This window comes from Bombina bombina, chromosome 8, assembly GCF_027579735.1.
Source record: "Bombina bombina isolate aBomBom1 chromosome 8, aBomBom1.pri, whole genome shotgun sequence".
Classification (NCBI taxonomy): Eukaryota; Metazoa; Chordata; class Amphibia; order Anura; family Bombinatoridae; genus Bombina; species Bombina bombina.
Window position 1 is genome coordinate 44,167,658 of NC_069506.1, and position 23,356 is coordinate 44,191,013.

The 23,356-nt window shown below is 34.8% G+C and overlaps 1 protein-coding gene across 1 annotated transcript in view; it reads left to right on the forward strand.

Moving 5' to 3' along the window:
• Positions 1-23,356, forward strand: part of MMEL1 (membrane metalloendopeptidase like 1) — a 300,136-nt gene that overhangs the window by 106,393 nt on the left and 170,387 nt on the right. The window contains exons 10-15 of the mRNA XM_053690343.1: positions 794-883; positions 3,409-3,545; positions 7,238-7,331; positions 8,819-8,947; positions 18,540-18,638; positions 21,720-21,807. Of these exons, the coding sequence (XP_053546318.1) occupies positions 794-883; positions 3,409-3,545; positions 7,238-7,331; positions 8,819-8,947; positions 18,540-18,638; positions 21,720-21,807 (637 nt within the window). The remainder of the gene's footprint in view (positions 1-793; positions 884-3,408; positions 3,546-7,237; positions 7,332-8,818; positions 8,948-18,539; positions 18,639-21,719; positions 21,808-23,356) is intronic.

Here is a 23,356-nt window from a genome sequence, read left to right on the forward strand (position 1 = left end):
TGTATTTACTGTATATATACATAGAGAGAGAGAGAGAGAGAGAGAGAGAGAGAGAGAGACTGTATAGAGGTCTATAAGCTATGTATGTATATCACAAATGTAAGGGAGTATGTGTGGAGCACATATTAGTTTCTAAATGTATTGTTTATTTTTTCTCTTGCTAGGGAACTATGGTAATAAATGGCCATTGTATATAGTACTGCATGTAGATTTACTGGGGAATGGTTCCTTTAATTTTGCTTATTTGATGCCTAGATAAATGCATCATTGGACAAAATGAAATATCTTTTGAATAAGGAGTCATGTGGTCTGGTCATTATTTATTTGATGAGAGAATATTAATTTAATAACGAGTAATATAATAAATAAACCATGAGCATAGAGTAAGGCATGTGCTGAAACTGTACCTCATAGATAGATAGATAGATAGATAGATAGATAGATAGATAGATAGATAGAAGATAGATAAATAGATAGATCATAGATAGATACTGTAGATAGATGATAGATAAAAAGATAGATAGATCATAGATAGATAGATAGATAGATAGATAGATAGATAGATAGATAGATATATCATGGATAGATTGATAGATGGATGGATAAATAGATAGATGATAGGTACAGTAGATAGATCATAAGGATATTTTTATATGAAATATCAATTTCATAAGTCATTAGATATCATCATAGCATAAAGAGGGGTGTGCTAAAACTATCCCTTTTAGACATATCTGATTCTTGGATTTATACTCAAGTTATTCCATAATTTATTTATTTATTTGTCTTTCAGGCTACAGCTCCGTCAGAAGAACGAAATGATGTGACGTTGTTATACAATAAAATCACACTCCAGGAATTCACACAAAAGTTTGCACTAGATGTAAATATCCCAATTACGTGCCCCTACATGAGATTAAATACTTGAAATGTCTAAAAGGTTGACCCAAAAGTCTTTTATAATAGAAGCAGTTTGATACATGGAGATCTATAAAGGAGTATATATGACTTTGGTCTTACATGAACTAAATATCATGTTGTGTAATGCTTTTATATGGGACTCATTTACTACTAATAATAATAGTAATATTAAAAATAATAATAAAATAATAACAATTACTATAAAAATAATAAAAATAAAATAATAACAATAATAATAATTACAATAAAAATAATAATAATAATAATAATGTTTTAAATTAAAAAAGGTTAAAAAAAAGACTCAAAAGGAAGCTATATCCTAAACATTTCGGATGAGTTTTCATTGCTGGTGTTAATTAAAAAAAAAAAAAAAAGAATAGTACCTTTCAACAGTTTGCAAAAATAACAGAACATCCATTTTACTTTGAACACATTACAGCAGTGGAAGTTTTTTAAAATGTTATTTTTTGCAAAATGAAACCATTATTGTCTTTCAGCTTGACAAATAAAGGCATTAATGGTACATAAAACTTGAAATAAATGCTAGATATAATGAAACAAATGCACATCTCTATACTATACTCAAAGCTAAGATTACACTGAGAAACAATTGTACATGTATTTTTTTTTTTTTTAAATGATATTACTTGTTTAAAGTGATTTTAAATTTTAATGAATTACTGCCCAGTATCTAACAATAATCTTAAAAACAGGGACACTTTAATTCAATAAATTTACAATGACACTTCTTTTTAAAAATATTTACCATAGCGTTATGGTAAAGATACCGCCATTCCTCTGCCCGCATCTCCTGCTGTATTTAGCATATCAATGATGAATGTGGCTTCCTCCAATCGTTGCGTGCCCCATAAGCTGGATGCCAAATGGGGCACGCAACGATTGGAGGAAGTCGGATTCATCACCGATATGCTAAATACAAAAGAAGGGTCTTTAATGAATTAAAGTGCCTCTGTTTTTAAGTTTATTTTTTTTTAGATGCTGGACAGTAATTCATTCATTATACTGAATAGTGTAGTCTGCCAGATGTAAATAAAACAGTTTATTAAAAAAAAGTTGCATTGCAGTCAATTGATCATAGGTGATCATAGATCTGCATATCTGTTATACCATCAGATTACAGATGGAAAACAAACTTTTCTTAGAAGCAAATTTTCATCTCAAACTACACATTTGCAAAATGTTAAATATAAATTTGGGTAGGGTTGACCTATGATTCAGACAGAGGAGTAGATATATATGATGTACCTAGTTTTCATGGTTTTCTTTGTTGAAGAGTTATGTGCATGCTCCCTAACCTGCCTACCTTGACCAATAAAGAGTAAAAAGAGAACAAAGTAAATTTGATAACAGAATTAATAAGATTTTTCATGAAAGATACACTCTGTCTCCCTTTAATATATTTAGACTGTAGGAGAGAATAATAATCATAAATAAAAAAATGAAAGCTACATTTTTGATAATCACAGAGACCTTAAAGGGATATTGAACCAGCTTACAAGCCGGCCCATCTTTGGTTCAGAACCTGGGTCGCAAAAATAGGCCGGCTCGTAAGCTTACATTCCTGCTTTTTCAAATAAAGATACCAACAGAATGAAGAAAAATTGATAATAGGAGTAAATAAAAAAACTTAAAGGGACACTGAACCCACATTTTTTCTTTTGTGATTCAGATAGAGCATGACGTTTTAAGCAACTTTCTAATTTACTCCTATTATCAAATTTTCTTTATTCTCTTGGTATCTTTATTTGAAATGCAAGAATGTAAGTTTAGATGCCGGCCTATTTTTGGTGAACAACCTGGGTTGTCCTTGCTGATTGGTGGATAAATTCATCCACCAATAAAAACGTGCTGTCCAGCCTCTGAACCAAAAAAAAGCTTAGATACCTTATTTTTCAAATAAAGACAGCAAGATAATGAAGAAAAATTGATAATAGGTGCAAATTAGAAAGTTGCTTAAAATGGCATGTTCTATCTGAATCATGAAAGAAAAAAATTGGGTTCGGTATCCCTTTAATAAAAAAATATATATCTTATTTATTCTGTAATATATCTTGTTTTATAATTAAAAGAACGGGAGTTGTTAAAAAAATCTATTTAAATATGATGTCAGTTACATACATTTTACAATATATTTAAAATTTATGAGTGTTGTTTATTATTATAATTTTTATTGCTATTATTATTAATAATAATATTATAAATAATAATCATAATAAAGAGTGCAAACTACTTACTTTTCAGAGACTCATAAAGAACTTACATAGTGTTGATTCTGTAAACCATCTTTATTTAGAATTAAAAGGAAAATTAACTAAAAATGTGCCGTGCATTTAAATGAGTTGTATTTAAATATGGAGAAATATATGGAGAAACAATCGAACACTGTTTTATTGTTAGCAGATTATTAGTCTATATTAATTTGTTACAAAACTTTATTCATTATAATTTTTTTTAATTATTCCTAAGGATTTTAACTGGACCAGTTTTATACAAGGTGTTATGTCATCTGTAAACATCCAAATTCAGACAGAGGAAGAAGTGGTGGTTTATGGGGTACCTTATCTACACCAGCTTAGGCCAATTCTCTCCAACTATTCAGCAAGGTAAATAAATATATCATTTGAATTTAGAGACATCATGAAGGAGCAGTAATAGACTGCTTGGGACCAAGCTGAAAACATCAGATGAGCCTATGACAAGAGGCACATTTCTGCAACCACCCATCAGAAAGTAGCTCCCAGTAATCCATTGCTGTCCCCTAAGCCTACTTAGATATGCTTTTCAACAAAATATACCAAGATAATGATGCAAATGACATAATATAAGTAATTTGGAAAGTTATATGCTCTATCCAAACCATGAAAGAAAACGTTTTGGTTTTATTTCCCTTTAAAGGGACACTAAAATCAAAATTAAACTTTCATTAAGCAGATAGAGTGGTAGTTTTAAGAAACTTTTCAATTTAATTCTATTATCAAATTTTGCAGTCTTTTTATATGCACATTTTCTGTGGAACAAGCCCTTACTGAGCATGTGCACAAGCTCACAGGGTATACATATACTAGTCTCTGATTGGCTGATGTTTGTCATAGGATACAGGGGAGCGGCAAATGGTAGAAAAAATAAATTTGCTTATTTGAAATTCAGAGTAGGTGTTATTGCGTTGTCTTTTTATTATGCACTTGTTAATTATGCAATTCTACTGCATTAAAACCTAGAAAATAATGTTATATAATTCTGCACATAGCATAACATTATCTTAGCCAAATGTTATGCAACATAATATTGCCGGTGAAATCTGATTAAAAAAGAGGGTATTTCAGACCGCCGCTTTTGCTCTACTGAGAGGGTCTGGTTTTCCCCCTGAGCGCATCTGGGCAGCTGCCTAGTCACAGCCCGGCCCGATCGCGCCATTACACTCAATGCAGCTCGTTACCGCTATCAGACAGAGCAGGAGCGAGCTACCTTGAGTGTAATGGTGCGATCGGGCTGTGACTAGACAGTGGCCCAGATGCGCTCAGGGGGAAAACCAGACCCGCTCAGTAGAGCAAGAGCGGCGGTCTGAAAAACCCTCTTTTTTTAATCAGATTTCACCGGCAATATTATTTTGCATAAAGTTTGGCTAAGATAATGTTATATAATTCTGCACTATGTGCAGACTTATATTACATTATTTTCTTTGTTTACTGCCCCTTTAATTGGTTACTTTAAGGTTTATAAAATATTGATCTGCAGTCTCCATGTGTTGGCCAACGCTTGTATAAATCACGAAAGTTTAATTTTTGACATTTGTCTCCCTTTAATTGTGCACTTTGACAAGCTTGTTGAATTTTAGGTAAACTCCGTCTTTATTATTTAGAGCCTGTATGATCCATCTGGAGTAATTTTATGGTTCACTGGATTTTGCTTTATCTTTCTAGCAATTGTACATTTTTATTATAGGTTTTACAATTGTTCTGCTGTTGCTCAAAATTGTCACTTTATCTATTCTTACAAATTAAATACAATTAAAGAGAGCTTGAACACAGTTTTTACAATTCAGGCTATTATGGTCTGAAATAATTTTGGAGAGATGACAAATTAAAGAAGCCCAAAGAGGGTTTGTTTAATTAATTGGTTGTGTTCTTACTATAAACTCATAAATGATGTTTAAAGTTTAGTGATCTGATCAGATTTTATATTATTGTGAGTAATGTCGCTGTATCACTGCACCTGAGAAAATAAGTACTTTAGAATCCGAAACACGTTTATTATGTTTCCAAAGTACCATTATTTCCAAAGGTTTAACTACAGTGAGTAGAAAGGATTATAATTAGCAAGTGTTTTTGACACATATACAAAAAAAGAGTAGCAGAGAGTGCACGATTAGATGTGAGACAGGTTTACAATTATCTTTCATCATATGAATTATTTTGCTTTTAAAAGCCGTATTTCTAGCTATCTTGTAACATTGTTGACAGTGTTAATTATGCGTTTTCTGTGTGTCTGAAATTTTAATGCACAAAGTTCTATTTTTTTATTTTTTAAAGGGATATAAAGGTGTAAAAACAAAATGATCAAATATGTTAGAGCATGTTAATATTGTACTATTGTTTGTGTGTTTACAGCAATACAACAATACAAGTGGCTGGCTAATGTGACAATGAGCTTGCGTTTTTACTTTAACCCTTTGAGTGCTAAGCACTTTCCCACCTGGGTGCTAAGATTTTTTAAGGTTTATTTTTTATTTTTTGAACAACATTTTTTTAATTTTTTTTTTCCAGACCCCCAGGATTACACTTTTGGAAAGGTTGGGGGGGTCTGTAGCTGCTTAGATGCCTGAGATACAGGCTTCTAAGCAGCATGCCCCCTTCTCCTATACTTAACATTGTTAAGTATAAATAAAGTTGCGCTGTGACGTCATCCGCGCATAACGTGAAGCCCCGGCGATGCCTGTCACTATGTAGGCCCGATCGCCGGCGTAGGAGCGGGTGTGAGCCCCCAGATCTCCCTCAAGGTGGGAGAGTGCTAGTGACGGCTCTGAGTGGGAAACTCTGTAATCGCTCCGATCCGTCATTAGCACGCAATGGGTTAAGCTAAGCGCAATTAAAGAGCATTTTGACTTTTTAACAAATTAACTGCACAAATCAGTTATAAGGGGTTAAGGTGAGAGGATGTGTGTTTTTTTGGTTCAGCACCTTGGTTGCGCTTGCTGATTGGTGGCTAAATGTAGCCACCAATAAGCAAGCACTATCTAGGGTGCTGACTGAACCTAAAATGGGCTGGCTCCTAAGCTTTATATTCCTGCTTTTCAAATAAAGATAGCAAGAGAATGATGAAAATTGTATAAAAGGAGTAAATTAGAAAGTTGCTTAAAATTGCATGCTCTATCTGAATCATGAAAAAAATTGGGTTTAGCATCCCTTTAATTAACCGTTGTAAGTTGTATTTTTTTCTATCCTGCTCCCCAAAAGATTGGAGTGCATCTTCCTTGTTTAAAGAGACACTAAACAAAAATGAAACTTTTATGATTTAGATAAAGCACACAAGTTAAAACAACTTTCCTATTCTCTTTCATTATCAAATGTGCACAATTCCTTCTCCTTCACATGTAAAAATGCAGGGAACTCCCCTTGGAAAAGTATCTGGAGAAAATCTGACATTTTAGAATTTCACTAGGGATCTTGAACTGCTGGTGTATTATTTCATATCTGTCTGACTGTTTGCCTTGCTGTCTGTCTGTCCAAAAAATAGTATAATTATATACAAGTGATGCTAGTTAATATGCCCACAGTTGCCATTTAGTGTTCAAGACACATGCTTGTTTCTGAATTTACCTCAATGTGTTTTAAAAGGAAACATTTTAACATAGGAAACTGGATTTTTTTTAAAAAAAAAATATTTTTTACTGAATCATGAAAGATTAATTGTAACTTCAATAACTCTTAAAGAAAATGTATTACTTAATATACCAGTATCTGTAAAGATTTTTTTTTATTATTAAAATCTGCTGCAGAAATGTCCTTTCAAATGGGCTCATCTCTCTCACCTCCACTGGGAGTTTAATTTCTGTTGCCATCTCTTAACATACCTTTTCAATAATCAATACAGCAATATTAAAGTTATAGATGGTGGTTTCAACAGGCAAAACCAGCTGCTTTAAATGACAAAATAAAGGTTGGAGCAATTTGTAAACAATTTAATATATTCCAGGGGGTAATTTTACAGTATAATGTCCCTTTAAACTGATTGCACAAATTACAGATCATTCCATTTGTAATGTATCTTGTTCACAATTTAATTTTCTTACTTCTAGCACTTTACAGAATTACCTTGTCTGGCGTTTGGTAATCGATCGAGTCAGCAGCCTAAGCAGACGCTACAAAGACGCACGTTCCAACTACAGAAAGGTGCTGTAATTATTTCTCCATTAAAAAAAATGTTACACTGATTCAGCATCAGAAGAAAAAATAATTTTGGCAACTTAAGTTAAAATATGAATTTGGCAGATGTATAAGAAAGAGATTGATATATAATATAAGCATGTTTAAATCTGCCAAGGGATAAGGTTGAGAGTCAAAGACATACTCATTCTATCACTAATAATAATAAGGTGTGTTTGGAAAGACTTAAAAGGATAGAAAAGTCAAAATTAAACTTACATGATTCTGATAGAGCATGTAATTTTAAGACACTTTTAAATTCACTTCTATTTTCAAATGTGCTTTGTTCTCTTGGTATCCTTTGTTGAAAAATAATACACACATATCCTACACTAATGAGAGCTAGCTGCTGATTGGTGCCTGCACACGTTTGTCTCATGTGATTGGCTAACAAGATGTGTTCATCTAGCTGCCAGTAGTGCAATGCTGTTCCTACAGCAATGGATAACAAGAGAATGAAGCAAATTTACCAATCTAGAAGAAAATTGGAAAGAAAAGTTGGGGTTTCCTATCCCTTTAATAGATTAAATGGACATGTCTTTGCCTTTTACAAAGCTGCTGGCAAAATGCACATCAAGCTTTGTTACTTACCCCCTCCTGGGGGGGGGGGTTACTTTTGCTAAATGTAGGGTTGTACTAAAGGAACATAAAACGCATTTTCTTTATTTCATAATTCAGAAGGATCATACAATTTTAAAAATCTTTCCAATTTACTTTTGTTATCTAAGTTGCTTCATTCTCTTGATATCCTTTGTTAAAAGCAGCAATGCACTACTGTAAGCTAGCTTACTGCACTGGGGGAGCCAATAACATGGGGCATATCAGTGCAGTCACTAAATAGCAGCACCGAGCCAACCTAGATATCTTTTTAACAATATACCAAATGACAACACAAATGAGATAATAGACGTAAATTGGAAATTCGTTTAAATTCACATGCTCTATCTGCATTATGAAACAAAACAATGTCATGTCCCTTTAAGTTATATAACTAAAAGGGCACTACCTTGATAGTCAGCAACCTAAATTCTACAACAAACAATTGTTTATATTAGAATAGTCTGAGACTCCTCCCATTGCGAGAAATAAAGACTTACAATGGAATTTATGGAAGAACAAATTTGGAAATAAATTAAGAAATATGCACCCAATGCTAAACAAAATGTGATTTGCATTTTTATACAAAAAATTAAGACAAATTGATACTAGAAGTAAATTAAAAAAATTTAAATCGCATGCTCTATCTGAATCATGAAGGATACATTTTGGGTTTCATATCCCTTTAACTTCAACATGTGCTTGACTTTTGACAGTTTTTTAAAATGGGGATTATATAGTTAAAAAATAAAGGTTAGATGTTCAAAAGTATAAATGAACAATTAAAAAGATTTAATAAAATCTAGGCCATTAGATTTATGGTAGTCTTCCACTAAATAATATTTATTCTTTCACAGGCCCTTTATGGAACCACATTAGAGGAAGCTCGCTGGAGGGAATGTGTGAGTTACGTGAACAGCAACATGGAGAATGCAGTAGGGGCTATGTATGTCAGAGAAACATTTGCTGGTGAGAGCAAAAGGATGGTATGTAACCTTCCTATTACCATACTATATATAAAACTTCCATTACAGCCTAGTATACTGATAAGACATTTAGCTGTTCCCTTTTCAGTAAGAAAAGTTACACATTTCTAGGCATATATCTTAACTTTATTTATGAGGTTTTGTTTTAATGATGCATTACAGCAGCAGTCTTAAAGTACTGACCCAGGAGCCATATGCGGCCCTCAAGATAGTTATATATGGCCCTCCCTTGTTGATCAGGTAAATAATAAATTGGGTCTCAGAAATTTTTAAGGGTTCTAAGAGATGTAACTTGTTGATGTATTCAGGCACTAACAAGATGACTACAAAGACAAGCGTCCAGTGTAGACTCCCACCATGGATAAATGCCATTTTTACGCTGGTATACAGTTCCAGTATGATCATTTTGCTTGGAATTCACAAGACATTGATGACTGTGTATGTCTATTGTGGGATACAAATCCCACCTTCTGCTAATACTTGGGTAAATGTCACCTCCAGTTTCTAGTATATCCAGTTCCAGAGCACTCACTCTATTTAGTGGCCCCCATGAGAGAAGAACAATTTGCCAGTTGCCCCCAAATACATTAAGCTTGATACGCCTGCATTACAGTTTTTATGTAATTACAATAAAAATTGAGATAGTATTAAAGATCTGACAATTAATTATTTTTTTCTGGCTCAGAATTTCAATTTCCTCAACATTTTTTTATTCAGTTATTTATTGTATAAATTATTATAATATATTTATTGTATGTAAAGTTAATCAAAGTAATAACTATGATGGTGACAGATAAGAAAGGGTTAATTAACATTAAGATTTATATTTGTATTGTTTAATTAGTGAATATATTTTTGTATATTGTTGTATGTACTGATCATACTGTTTTTTTTTTTAATATATTCTATGATTAAACAAAGATATTGCAAGAAACACTCGGCTAGATTACGAATTTCGCGTTGCGGAGCGGTTACGGCTTTTAATGCTGAAAAATTGGCCATTACTCTGGAATGGCCAAGAACGCATATTACGAGTTGTGTCGGTATAGCTATACCGCAAGCATTTTAGCCTGTAATGCAACGTCCATTCCGCACACAAAAAATAACTTTTTGTGTTGGATTTTCATAGCGCCGGTATTACAGTTGTGTGTCTGGCTAAAATGCTTGCGTTACAGTCCATACCGCCATCTGAGACCAGTAGTTATGGATTTTGCGAAACAAAAATGTTTCACAAAACTCATAACTAAACTGTTACAAAGTACACTAACACCCATAAACTACCTATTTACCCCTAAACCGCCACCCTCCCGCATCGCAAACACTATATTAAACCTATTAACCCCTAATCTGCCGCCCACCCACATCGACTATTAAATAAAGTTATTAACCCCTAATCTGCCGCCCACCCACATCCCCAACACTATTTAAATATATTAACCCCTAAACCGCTGCTCTCCGACATCACCGAGACTAATAAAAGTTATTAACCCGTAATCCAACACTCCCCGACTTTGCCGACACCTAAATAAACCTATTATCCCCTAAACCGCCGGCTCCCAACATCGCCAACACTATAATAAAGTATTAACCCCTAAACCTCCAGCCCCCCACATCGTAACTACTAAACTAAACCTATTAACCTTTAGGCTGCGGGCCCCCCACATTGCCAAATACTAAATTAAACTATTAACCACTAAACCTTACACCCCCCTAACTTACCTTAAATAAAAATTACAATATAACTATATTTAAATAAATAAAAACGTACCTGTAAAATAAAAATAAACCTAACATTAAATTATAAATTAACCTAATATAACTATTCTAATAAAATAAAAAAATACTACCAATTATAAACCCAAATTACAAATTTATGAAGAGGACGCTCCGCGCAGGATGTCTTCCAGGATAGCTCCGCTCCGCGCTGCCAGGATGAAGATAGAAGATGTCCCAGAGATGGATGAAGGTGTCGCAGCCTGGATGAAGACTTCTGGCCGCCTGGATGAAGATGGATGAAGATGGATGTGAGTAGATTTTATGGGGTTAGTTTTATTTATTTTTTTGGGTGTTTTTTTTTTTTTTTTTAGATTCGGGATGGACACTTGTAAAAGAGCTGAATGCCCTTTTAAAGACAATGCTAATACAAATGCCCCTGGGTAGTTTAGGATTTTTTAGAGTTAGTTTTTTTTATTTTGCGGGGTTGGTTGGGTGGTGGGTTTTACTGTTGGGGGGACTTCGTATTTTTTTACAGGTAAAAGACCTGTTTAACTTAGGGTAATGCCCTACAAAAGGCCCTTTTGGTAGTTTATTGTAGGTAAGGGGGTGTTTTTATTTTGGGGGGCTTTTTTATTTTTATATGGCTATTAGATTAGGTGTAATTGTTTTTATTTTTGATAATTTAGTTTATTATTTTTTGTAAGCTTATTGTTTTTTATTTTTCGTAATTTAGTGTTTATTATCTTTTGTAATTTTAAATTTAAATTTTTTTTTCGTAGTGTTAGGTATTTTAAAATTTGTAATTTAGATTTTTTTAATTGGTAGTTTTTTTTATTTTATTAGAATAGTTATGTTAGGTTAGTTATATTTAAACTTAGGATTTTTTTTATTTCACAGGTAAGTTTTTATTTATTTTAATAAAAGTCACTGTTTAGTATTAACATTTTTCTTTGCATGTGCATGTGAAGCACAGCTGCTCAGAGTGCCAGTGGGGCCTGTATCATGTCAAAATTAACAAATTGAGTCATTAACAGATGTACATGCAACTTAGGCTCTCTGAGCAAGTGCTGTGCTTAAAATGCTGGTGCACAATGCATACTTAAATACACTTTTGAAACAGCTATAACTTTTATTAGAAGCATTTTTGCTAATACATGTATGTTACAAAAATGCTTCTATTCAAAACTGAAGTGCATTCATGTGGTTCCAATTCTGGCTGGAATGTCTCTTTAACAATATAGATCTGACTCCCTCTGCAATATAATATAATGTTTGTTAAACAAAAATAATGTGACCCATTGCTAAATGTGACATATTGCTTTTAAATGTCTTATTTTTAGAAGAATTTTATCCACTTACATATCATCTGCTGTAAACTATTTTTATTTGTTTACGTGAAAAAATATTTATTTTTTTCTCAAATTAAAGTTAGTGGTTAAGATTATTGTTTAATGAGTATATGTTATATGTCATTCCTCGTATATTGTCGCAACTTTTATGTTTATGTGGGAATCAACATTCAAAAGTAATATTTGAATGTTACTTTTAAATATTTAAAGGTTACATTTGAATTTTAATATTCAATATTCAAATGGTAACATTTGTTCTTTAGAATTTTTAAAAATGATAGAATAAATGTTGCAAAGTATATCTGTTCTATTATTCAAATATCAAAAACACATATTTGATTATTCTTGGTATTGGCTAAAGTGCTTTATAAAATCAGTCAAACTTTATCTTAAAGGGACAGTCTACTTCAAATTTCTGATTGTTTAAAAAGATAGATAATGCCTTTATTACCCATACCCCAGTTTTGCACAGCCAACATAGTTATGTTAGTATACTTGTTACCTCTGTGATTACCTTGTATCTAAGCCTCTGCAGACTGCCCCCTCATTTCAGTTCTTTCGACAGACTTGCATTTTAGCCAATCAGTGCCCTCTCATAAGTAACTCTCACTGATGTGAGCACAATGTTATCTATATGGCACATGTGAACTAATGTCCTCTAGCTGTGAAAAACTGTCAAATTCATTCAGATAAAAGGCGTCCTTTAAGGGCTTAGAAATTAGCATATGAGCCTACCTAGGTTTAACTTTCAACTAAGAGTACCAAGAGAACAAAGCAAATTTGATGATAAAAGTAAATTGGAAAGTTGTTTAAAATTACATGCCCTCATGAAAGTTTAATTTTGACTAGACTGTCCCTTTAACTTCTAATGCACAAAGAATGCAGGGTGTTGTCTTTTACATTATCAGTTGCTTACTGTCTTAGGGACATATTAAGAAGGAACTAAGGGCGCGATCCGATATACGGCGTAGTTTGCGGCGCAAGCGAGGGAACCCGCGTCGCCCGCAGTTTCAGCTCGCAACTCGAGCTATCCAATATGCGGCGCCGTCAGTTGCTAAAGTGGCGTAAGTCTCACAAAGTAGCGATGTCCAGAAATCTGAGTAAGTACAGATTTTTGGAGTCGCCAGTGACTTGCGGCACGTTAGAAACTGCCGGCGCCTACAAAACCTGACTAAAGTATGAAATCACACGCACTGTCTAACACGCCTCCGAAACATAGCCCGACACGTCTAACCCTCTATCCGCTATCCCCCCTCACTAGCCTAACAATAAAAAAAGTTATTAACCCCTAAACCGCCGCTCCCGTACCCCGCTGCAACCTAATAAAGTTATTAACCCCTAAACCGCCGCTCCCGTACCCCGCCGCCAGCTATATTAAATATATAACCCCCTAAAGTGAGCCCCTACCCCGCCGCCATCTACCTTACCTACCCCCTAAAGTGAGCCCCTTACACTGCCGCCATCTATTTTAAAATTATTAACCCCTAATCTAATCCCCCTACCCCGCCACCATCTATATTAAATTATTTAACCCCTAAAATACTAAACTATCCCTACCACTAAACCTAAGTCTAACCCTACAAATAGCCCTGAAAAAGGCTTTTTGCGTGGCATTACCCCAAAGTAAACAGCTCTTTTGCCAGCCCTTAAAAGGGCTTTTGGCGGGGCTTTGTCACAAAGTAAACAGCTCTTTTGCATCTAATCTAAATCCCCCTACACCGCCGCCAGCTATAATAAATGTATTAACCCCTAATCTAATCCCCCTACACCGCCGCCAGCTATATTAAATACATTAACCCCTAATCTAATCCCCCTACACCACCGCCAGCTATATTAACTATATTAACCCTAATTATTTTAGGGTTAATATAGTTAATATAATTATTATATTATATATATTAACTATATTAACCCTAATTATATTAGGGTTAATATAGTTAATATCGTTATTATATATATATTAAGTATAATAACCCTATCTAACTCTAACATCCCTAACTAAACTCTTATTAAAATAAATCTAATATTAATATTATTAATTAAAATATTCCTATTTAAATCTAAATACTTACCTATAAAATAAACCCTAAGATATCTACAATATAATTAATAATTACATTATAGCTATGTTAGGGTTTATATTTATTTTACAGGTAAATTGTTAATTATTTTAACTAGGTATAATAGCTATTAAATAGTTATTAACTATTTAATAGCTACCTAGTTAAAATAATTACCCAATTACCTGTAAAATAAATCCTAACCTAAGTTACAAATACACCTACACTATCAATAAATTAAATAAACTACAAATATCTATCTAAAAATACAATTAAATAAACTAAACTAAATTACAAAAAAAAACCCCACTAAAATACAAAAAATAAAAAAAAGATTACAAGATTTTTAAGCTAATTACACCTATTCTAAGCCCCCTAATAAAATAATAAACCCCCAAAATAAAAAAATGCCCTACCCTATTCTAAATTAAACAAGTTCAAAGCTCTTTTACCTTACCAGCCCTTAAAAGGGCCTTTTGCGGGGCATGCCCCAAAGAAAACTGCTCTTTTGCCTGAAAAAAAAAAACATAATACCACCCCCCAACATTACAACCCACCACCCACATACCCCTAATCTAAACCCACCCAAACCCCCCTTAAATAAACCTAACACTACCCCCCTGAAGATCTCCCTACCTTGTCTTCACCACGCCGGGCCGAACTCCTCATCCGATCCGGGCGATGTCTATCCAAGCGGTAAAGAAGAATTCTTCATCCCGGCGATGTCTTTCTCCAAGCGGCAAAGAAGAATTCTTCATCTCGGCGATGTCTTTCTCCAAGCGGCAGCAAAGTCTTCTTCCATCCGGCAGCATCTTCCATCAAGCGGCATCTTCAATCTTCTTTCTTCGCTCCGCCGACGCGGAGCATCCATCCCGGCCGACGAGCTGAACGACGAATGAGGTACCTTTAAATGACATCATCCAAGATGGCGTCCGTCGAATTCCGATTGGCTGATAGAATTCTATCAGCCAATCGGAATTAAGGTAGAAAAATCTGATTGGCTGATTGAATCAGCCAATCAGATTCAAGTTCAATCCGATTGGCTGAACCAATCAGCCAATCGGATTGAACTTGAATCTGATTGGCTGATTCAATCAGCCAATCAGATCTTTCTACCCTTAATTCCGATTGGCTGATAGAATCCTATCAGCCAATCGGAATTCGACGGACGCCATCTTGGATGACGTCATTTAAAGGTACCTCATTCATCGTTCAGTCATCGGCCGGGATGGATGCTCCGCGTCGGCGGAGCGAAGAAAGAAGATTGAAGATGCGCTTGATGGAAGATGCTGCCGGATGGAAGAAGACTTTGCTGCCGCTTGGAGAAACACATCGCCGGGATGAAGAATTCTTCTTTGCCGCTTGGAGAAAGACATCGCCGGGATGAAGAATTCTTCTTTGCTGCTTGGATAGACATCGCCCGGATCGGATGAGGAGTTCGGCCCGGCGTGGTGAAGACAAGGTAGGGAGATCTTCAGGGGGGTAATGTTAGGTTTATTTAAGGGGGGTTTGGGTGGGTTTAGATTAGGGGTATGTGGGTGGTGGGTTGTAATGTTGGGGGGTGGTATTGTGGTTTTTTTTTCAGGCAAAAGAGCAGTTTTCTTTGGGGCATGCCCCGCAAAAGGCCCTTTTAAGGGCTGGTAAGGTAAAAGAGCTTTGAACTTGTTTAATTTAGAATAGGGTAGGGCATTTTTTATTTTGGGGGCTTATTATTTTATTAGGGGGCTTAGAATAGGTGTAATTAGCTTAAAAATCTTGTAATCTTTTTTTATTTTTTGTAATTTAGTGTTTGTTTGTTTTTGTAATTTAGTTTAGTTTATTTAATTGTATTTTTAGATAGATATTTGTAGTTTATTTAATTTATTGATAGTGTAGGTGTATTTGTAACTTAGGTTAGGATTTATTTTACAGGTAATTGGGTAATTATTTTAACTAGGTAGCTATTAAATAGTTAATAACTATTTAATAGCTATTGTACCTAATTAAAATAATTAACAATTTACCTGTAAAATAAATATAAACTCTAACATAGCTACAATGTAATTATTAATTATATTGAAGCTATCTTAGGGTTTATTTCATAGGTAAGTATTTAGATTTAAATAGGAATATTTTAGTTTGTAATATGAGTTAGATTTATTTAATAAGAATTTAGTTAGGGGTGTTAGGGTTAGATAGAGTTAATATAGTTAATATAAATACTATAGTAACTATATTAACTATATTAACCCTAATATAATTAGGGTTAATATAGTTAATATATATAATGTAATAACTATATTAACTATAATATACTTAGGGTTAATATAGATAATATAGCTGGCGGCGGGGTAGGTAGATTAAATTAGGGGTTAATAATTTTAATATAGATGGCGGCGGTGTAAGGGGCTTACATTAGGGGTTAATACTATTAATATAGGTGGCGGCGGTGTAGGGAGGGCAGGTTATAGGGCAAAAGAGCTGTTTACTTTGGGGCAAAGCCCCGCAAAAGGCCCTTTTAAGGGCTGGTAATAGAGCTTACTACTTTAGGGATATTAGATTAGGGGTTAATATTAATATAGCTGGCGGCGGTATAGGGGGATTAGATTAGGGGTTAATAATTTTTATATAGGTGGCAGCGGTGTAAGGAGTCAGATTAGGGGATAGATAAGGTAGATGGCGGCGGTTTTAGGGGTTCACATTAGGGGATAGATCAGTTAGATGGTGGCGGTTTTAGGGGCTCACAGTAGGGGGTTAGTTTATGTAGATGGCGGCGGGGTCCGGGAGCGGCGGTTTAGGGGTTAATAACTTTATTAGGGATTGCGGCGCGGGATCGCGGTTGACAGGTAGATAGACATTGCGCATGCGTTAGGTGTTAGGTTTTATTTAGCAGATCGCGGTTGACAGCTAGATAGACATTGCGCATGCGTTAGGTGTTAGGTTTATTTAGCAGGTAGATTAGGGAGTTACGGGGCTCCAATAGTCAGCGTAAGGCTTCTTACGGCTGCATTTTGTGGCGAGGTGAAAATGGAGTAAGATTTCTCCATTTTCGCCACGTAAGTCCTTACGCTGTATATTGGATACCAAACTGCGCTGGTTTGGTATACCTGCCTATGGCCCAAAAAACATACGGGCGACGGCAGAAATATATGCACGTAACTTCTATATAGGATACCAAACCAGAGCAAAGATTTTTATCGGATCGACCCCTAAATGTCTATTTTCATTATGTGCGTAGCCGGAGACCAGGGATATGAAGTGAAGTCATCCTGTGTAATCACACAACATGGAAGTGCGCTGTAGAGGGCTTCTACAGCGATGTCATGTGACCTAGAACTGCTGTTGCTGATTGGCACAGCAACTGTGTCTGCTTAGGATCAGCTGTTTTCTATGTCTCCCAGTCTGTATTGTAACTGTGTGTTTAACCTTTTTACTGGGATTAACTACATAGAGTACCAGCATTTGTAGTGCATAAATCACTTGCTCTAATGAATTATTGACTCCATTTTCCAAGAGCATTAACCCAATTTATCTAGCTGTGGAGTCAGATTCAGAGCCCTTGCACTGCAGGCTTGCAGAACCCAGCAGTGTGATTGCCGCTGCTGACTGACTTTGCAGCTGTGGATGCCAAGGACCACATGTTCTTTGAACGTTGCTTTATCTATGTGTTTAACCTCTTTGAGGTTCCTAAACACATGGGCTTGCAGGGTAAACAGATCCATTATGGTTAAATTTCTCTCACAACTTAAATCCTCTAATTGCTTTATTAATTTGTGGCTCTTTTTTTTCCATATTATTAAATAGTTTCTTAACTATGCTTCATTCTCAATGTGATTTTTTTTCTACATGACCTAAATGTTATACCTTAACGTCAATGTAAATTTGAATGAATAAGGGCCCGGTTTTTAAAAATACTATTAAAAACAGGGGCACTTTCATTCATTAAAATTTACATTGAAGCGTTTTTAAAAAAAAAAATACTTACCTTTTTCTTTAGGAAAACCAGACTAGCAATCCTCCGACCGCTTCTCATGCTGTACTTGGCACCACAATGACGAAACCCGGCTTCCTCCAATCATTGCGTAGCCTCACGAGCTGGATGCCTTGTGATGCTCGCAATGATTGGAGGAAGCCGGTGTCATCATTGCTGTGCTAAGTACAGAGGAGCTGTGGGCGGAGGATCGCCTGTCAGGTTTTCCTAAAGAAAAAGATAAGTATTTAAAAAAAAATTTAAATTTTGATGAATGAAAGTGCCCCTGTTTTTAATAGTATTTTTAGAAACCAGTCACTCATTCATTCAAATTTACATTCACTTTAACTGAGCCAACGTATTGTATTTATATACAGTATTTGTGTCTAGATCTATTTTAAAACATTTTGCAATATATTGAGAACAACATTTTTGCGCTGTTGGCCTAAAAGAATGTACTAGGCATCAAAGTTTATTTTTAAAAAAAGTCTTTGTTTGTTTTTTAATGTGTTTTCTAGATCAGTGACCTTATAAATAAAGTTCGAGAAGCCTTTATTGAGACTCTTGATGAATTACAGTGGATGGATGGAACATCAAAAGAAAAAGCACGAGAGAAAGTAAGTAAAATAACATCATTTCACTGTGTGGAGATTTGTTGCTACCTGATTGCTCACTGGTTAATAAACAAAACTCCCACTGCTTGATTGGTGGAAAGTTGTGTTTCCAATGATCCATTTTACCTGTTGCAATGTATTACATTGTTTACAAATAGCTCCTTTAACTTTATTTCAGCATTTGAAATATCTGATTTTTCCTGTGGTATCCCTACCTATACTTAAAGTTTCGATACTTAAGTATAGGTTAAAGAATACCTGTGTAAACATAGTCAGCAGAAGGAATCATACTTTCATTAGGAGGTAGAAGGGATAAGCAATAAAATGTTTGCTTTTGATTACAGAGATAACATAAAGAAGCATGTATGTAAGTAGAAAGTAATAAACCAAGGATATCTGATTTCCCTGCAAGCTCAACCCATTTTGAAGGGCTGTGGTTTCAAATAACAAAATTGACTATTTCAAATACAAAAATAAATCTAATGGAGCGTTTCTCAAATATTTTTTACTCTGCAGCTGGTATAACAAGTCATTAGAGACACATTAAGGTAAAGAGAGCAGTGTTTCTCGACTCCAGTCCACAAGTATCCCTAACATGCCAGGTTTTCAGGTGAAATGATCAGCTGATCAGTAACCATAGTTATAGACCTACTGTCACCCATCAGCTAATTATTTCACCTAATTTAAGATATCTGAAAATCTGGCCTGTTAGGGGTACTTGAATAATGAAGTTTAGAAACACTGAGATGCAATTTAAAACAACTTTCCAATTTAATTCAAGTTTGTTAATATCCTTATGTAGATATGGCCTCCAGAACATAGAAACATAGATATTGACGGCAGATAAGAGCCATAGGCCCAGCAAGTCTGCCCAATATTACCTAACAGTATAAACTTATCTAGTTCGTAGCCTTATGCTTGTCCCATGCATTTTTAAAGTCCCCCACAGTGTTTGTCGCTACCAAGAGAATGAAGTAAGTTAGAAAGTTGTTTAAAATTGCATTCTCTTATCTGAATGATGAAAGAATTTGTTTAGGTATCATTTCCCTTTAATTGTCTGTTAATGCTATATGATAGAATAACATGAATGACTACAAATTAAGGTTTTAAACCAATAATATTACATGTGAATTTATGCTCAAAGAAAAATATCATAGGTAGCTTGGGATTTTTTAATCTTTAGCTAACATTCTGGTTGAGGATAGACATCAGTAAATATTTCAGCACCTTCACTAAAAATGACGATAGTTGGCTGCATTCCCTCATTCTAAACTAATTATTCTTTTATTATTTAAACTAGTCTTAAAGCCCAAAATGTGTCCAACTCCTCCCCCCTCCCTTATTTACCAACCTCTCCCTCCAAGAACCTTTCCCTACCCTCTAATCCCCCACCCACTCGGATCCCTGCCGCTCTCAACATTTTTTTTTTCTGCAGCATAGTGGCCCCACCTCCTCCCATCCCCCTCCAGTGATGGGCGGCCCACCCGCCTCCCTCCTAACCCTCCCACACCATCAAAAATCGGCACCACCACTTACCGATGCAGAGAGGGACACAAGACTCATGGGCATGCAGAAATAGTGCAATCTCGCTACTTTTAGCAAGATCGCAGCAGAGAGAGGCCCAGGACAGCAGTCCTTATAAGCTTAAAGGGACAGTTTACTCAAAAATGTTCTCCCCTTTCATTTGTTCCCAATGATCCACTTTACCTGCTGGAGTGTATTAAATTGTTTACAAGTAGCTCCTTTACCCTTATATTGGCATTTGAAATTGTTAATTTAGCATGTGGTATCCCCACCTATTCTGAAAGTTTGTGGCCGCGCGTACCAGCTATAGATAAGCTTTGTAAACACAGCCAGCAGAAGAAATTACACTCCCAGTGTGATAAAGCAGAGATAAGGTAATAAAATGTTGATTCTCCATTGTTCTCTCAAAGTATTGGTGATTGTTTTAAGGACAGATATAAGATAAAGAAGCAGGTATATGTGCACAATGTGATACAGTAATGAGATCTGATTATACCTACAAGCTCAACCTATTTTATTAGGCTGTGGCTTCAAAACACAAAATCAGAGCTTTAATATACAGAAATAAACCTTAAAAAGCTAATTTTCATACATTTTTTACTCTGCAGTTGGTAAAAAAAGCAATTGTAAACACATTAAGGGAAAAACTATTTTACAGTATACTGTCCCTTTAACAACCAGTGCTGTCCTTGCGCTTGCCTTGTGCAGTCTCTACTGCGCATCGACGTTGGTCGTTAAAGGGTTAAGTCCAGGTATGTTTGTCTCTCGCTGCAGTCTCTTCTGTGCATGACTGAGCCAGAAACAAACAAATCCTGAAAAACAGAAAAACGAGATTTGTTTGTATCTACACTTTACTGGAGAGAGCTGCCCATCTTCTGTACCCCCTTGGATACACGCATCTGGACAGTTTATATTTGGACATTTGTAAATATTATTATTACTGTTGTGGTTTTTAACAATTTCTTTTAGGAACCATATAATATATACATGGACGTGTAGGTTTTCTCTTAGGCAAGATTTAAGTTTTATTATAGAGCTCAATTTTTTATTGGTATAATTTCTGATTATAATACTACTTTTTTTTTTTTAATTGGCTATTAAGGTTCATTTTACATTGTCTATCTATATTTGGCGCACCTCCGTTTTGGACACCTTAACCTAGTTAGGTTAAGTGTTTGTTTGTGCTGAGCCAGAAAAACATAGTTGGCCTTTTATAATATAGGATGTTAAATTTACGTGTCTGTATTTAAATTCTAATTCTTTCTGCTAGTCTGTGTGAGTCAATAGTCAAATGTTATATTTTAATGTTAACGTTCAATTTTAATTTGCAAAATTCTATAGAAATACTTGGATGACAGAAAAAGCGTCACGGTGAACATTTCTTCAACAATTTAAATTTCAAAATTGCAATATTTTTCTATCCTTAGTTGAGAATAATTTATTTAAACAGTGTAAAAAAAAGACACTACAGACATATGAATAAAATGTCGTATATAATAGTATTGTTTTGAAATTGTATAAATGGAAACATAATTGTTTTTGTTTTTTTGCTTATTACAGGCACTGTCGATAAAAGAGCAGATAGGATATCCTGATTATATTCTGGAAGATCAGAATGATAAATTAGATCAGGAATCTGCATCAGTAAGTTAAATTTGATGTATTAACTTGTATTCATAGTTACATTTTTCATTTAACATTTTATTGGAATCTATTTTATAACATTAAGCAATTTCACATAGCGTAACATAGACACTGCAATATTTTTAGCTTAAAGGGGCACAAAATTCACTGCTGGGCTTTGTGGGAGTGGTCATGGTAAAATGGGGGAACCACAGGGTGTGTTCTGCATGGAAAGGTGACCATGTCCTCGGGGAGTAGTGATGAAAAATTATATACTGGTGGAGGGCCAGTTATTATTCTGGGAGGCTAGTTCAACAGACACACCAAGCTAAATTTCAGGAGAACATTTTAATTTTGAAATCAAGCTGAACATGTCACTTTAATATAACTATATTTGCAACTGAATCTTGCTACTACTTATTTTCTTATAAATTTTAATTAAGTATATATATATATATATATATAGAATTAAGTAGAATGTTACCATTCAGTGTCAGTGAGTGGAAACAGGCGTTACTCAAGTAAATGCGCTAGTCAGAGGTATGAAAATCTCATAGAGCAGCTATGAAGGTACAAATATTGTATGATAGACTAAGTCTATACAATATAGGAAAAATAGGAGTCAAAGGGTAAACAGCGCTTATGGAGATTCTTAAAAACTGAATAATATTAAAATCTCGGCAGTGTTGGTGGGTAAAGAAAACAAAAAAAAAAAAAAAAAAAAAAAAAAAAGGGAAGAGAAGTATATGAATATACGTATATATATTAGAGTCTTTGATAGGATATTGGAATCCTAGTGTAATGAAGGCGTAATAGATACCCTTACCAAAAGTTACCTCAATCCTATGAGGTAAGTTTGCCGCATTGGAGGATGTATCTAGTGGTTGAATGAATCCTGGATGTTTCTGGTCTGTATAAAATCGCTGCCTCTTGGAGTAGAATGGGATGTGGGTCCCCTTTGTGCTGGTTTCTTTAGGAAACTTCCTGTATTTATTGCCTCTTGGAGCTTGGTTTTCTTGTCTTGGTATGAACTTTCTTGTCCAGATATATACCAGGATGTCAGAGCAGGTGACGTGGTTACAGGGTACTTATTTCTTTTTTCTTTTCTTATTTTTTCTTCATTATTTTTTCTTCATTTTCCTTAGAGTTGTGTCAGCAGATACAAAAAAATTTCCCTTTTTCCGACTCGGAGTCGGAAAAGGGAAATTTTTTTGTATCTGCTGACACAACTCTAAGGAAAATGAAGAAAAAATAAGAAAAGAAAAAAGAAATAAGTACCCTGTAACCACGTCACCTGCTCTGACATCCTGGTATATATCTGGACAAGAAAGTTCATACCAAGACAAGAAAACCAAGCTCCAAGAGGCAATAAATACAGGAAGTTTCCTAAAGAAACCAGCACAAAGGGGACCCACATCCCATTCTACTCCAAGAGGCAGCGATTTTATACAGACCAGAACATCCAGGATTCATTCAACCACTAGATACATCCTCCAATGCGGCAAACTTACCTCATAGGATTGAGGTAACTTTTGGTAAGGGTATCTATTACGCCTTCATTACACTAGGATTCC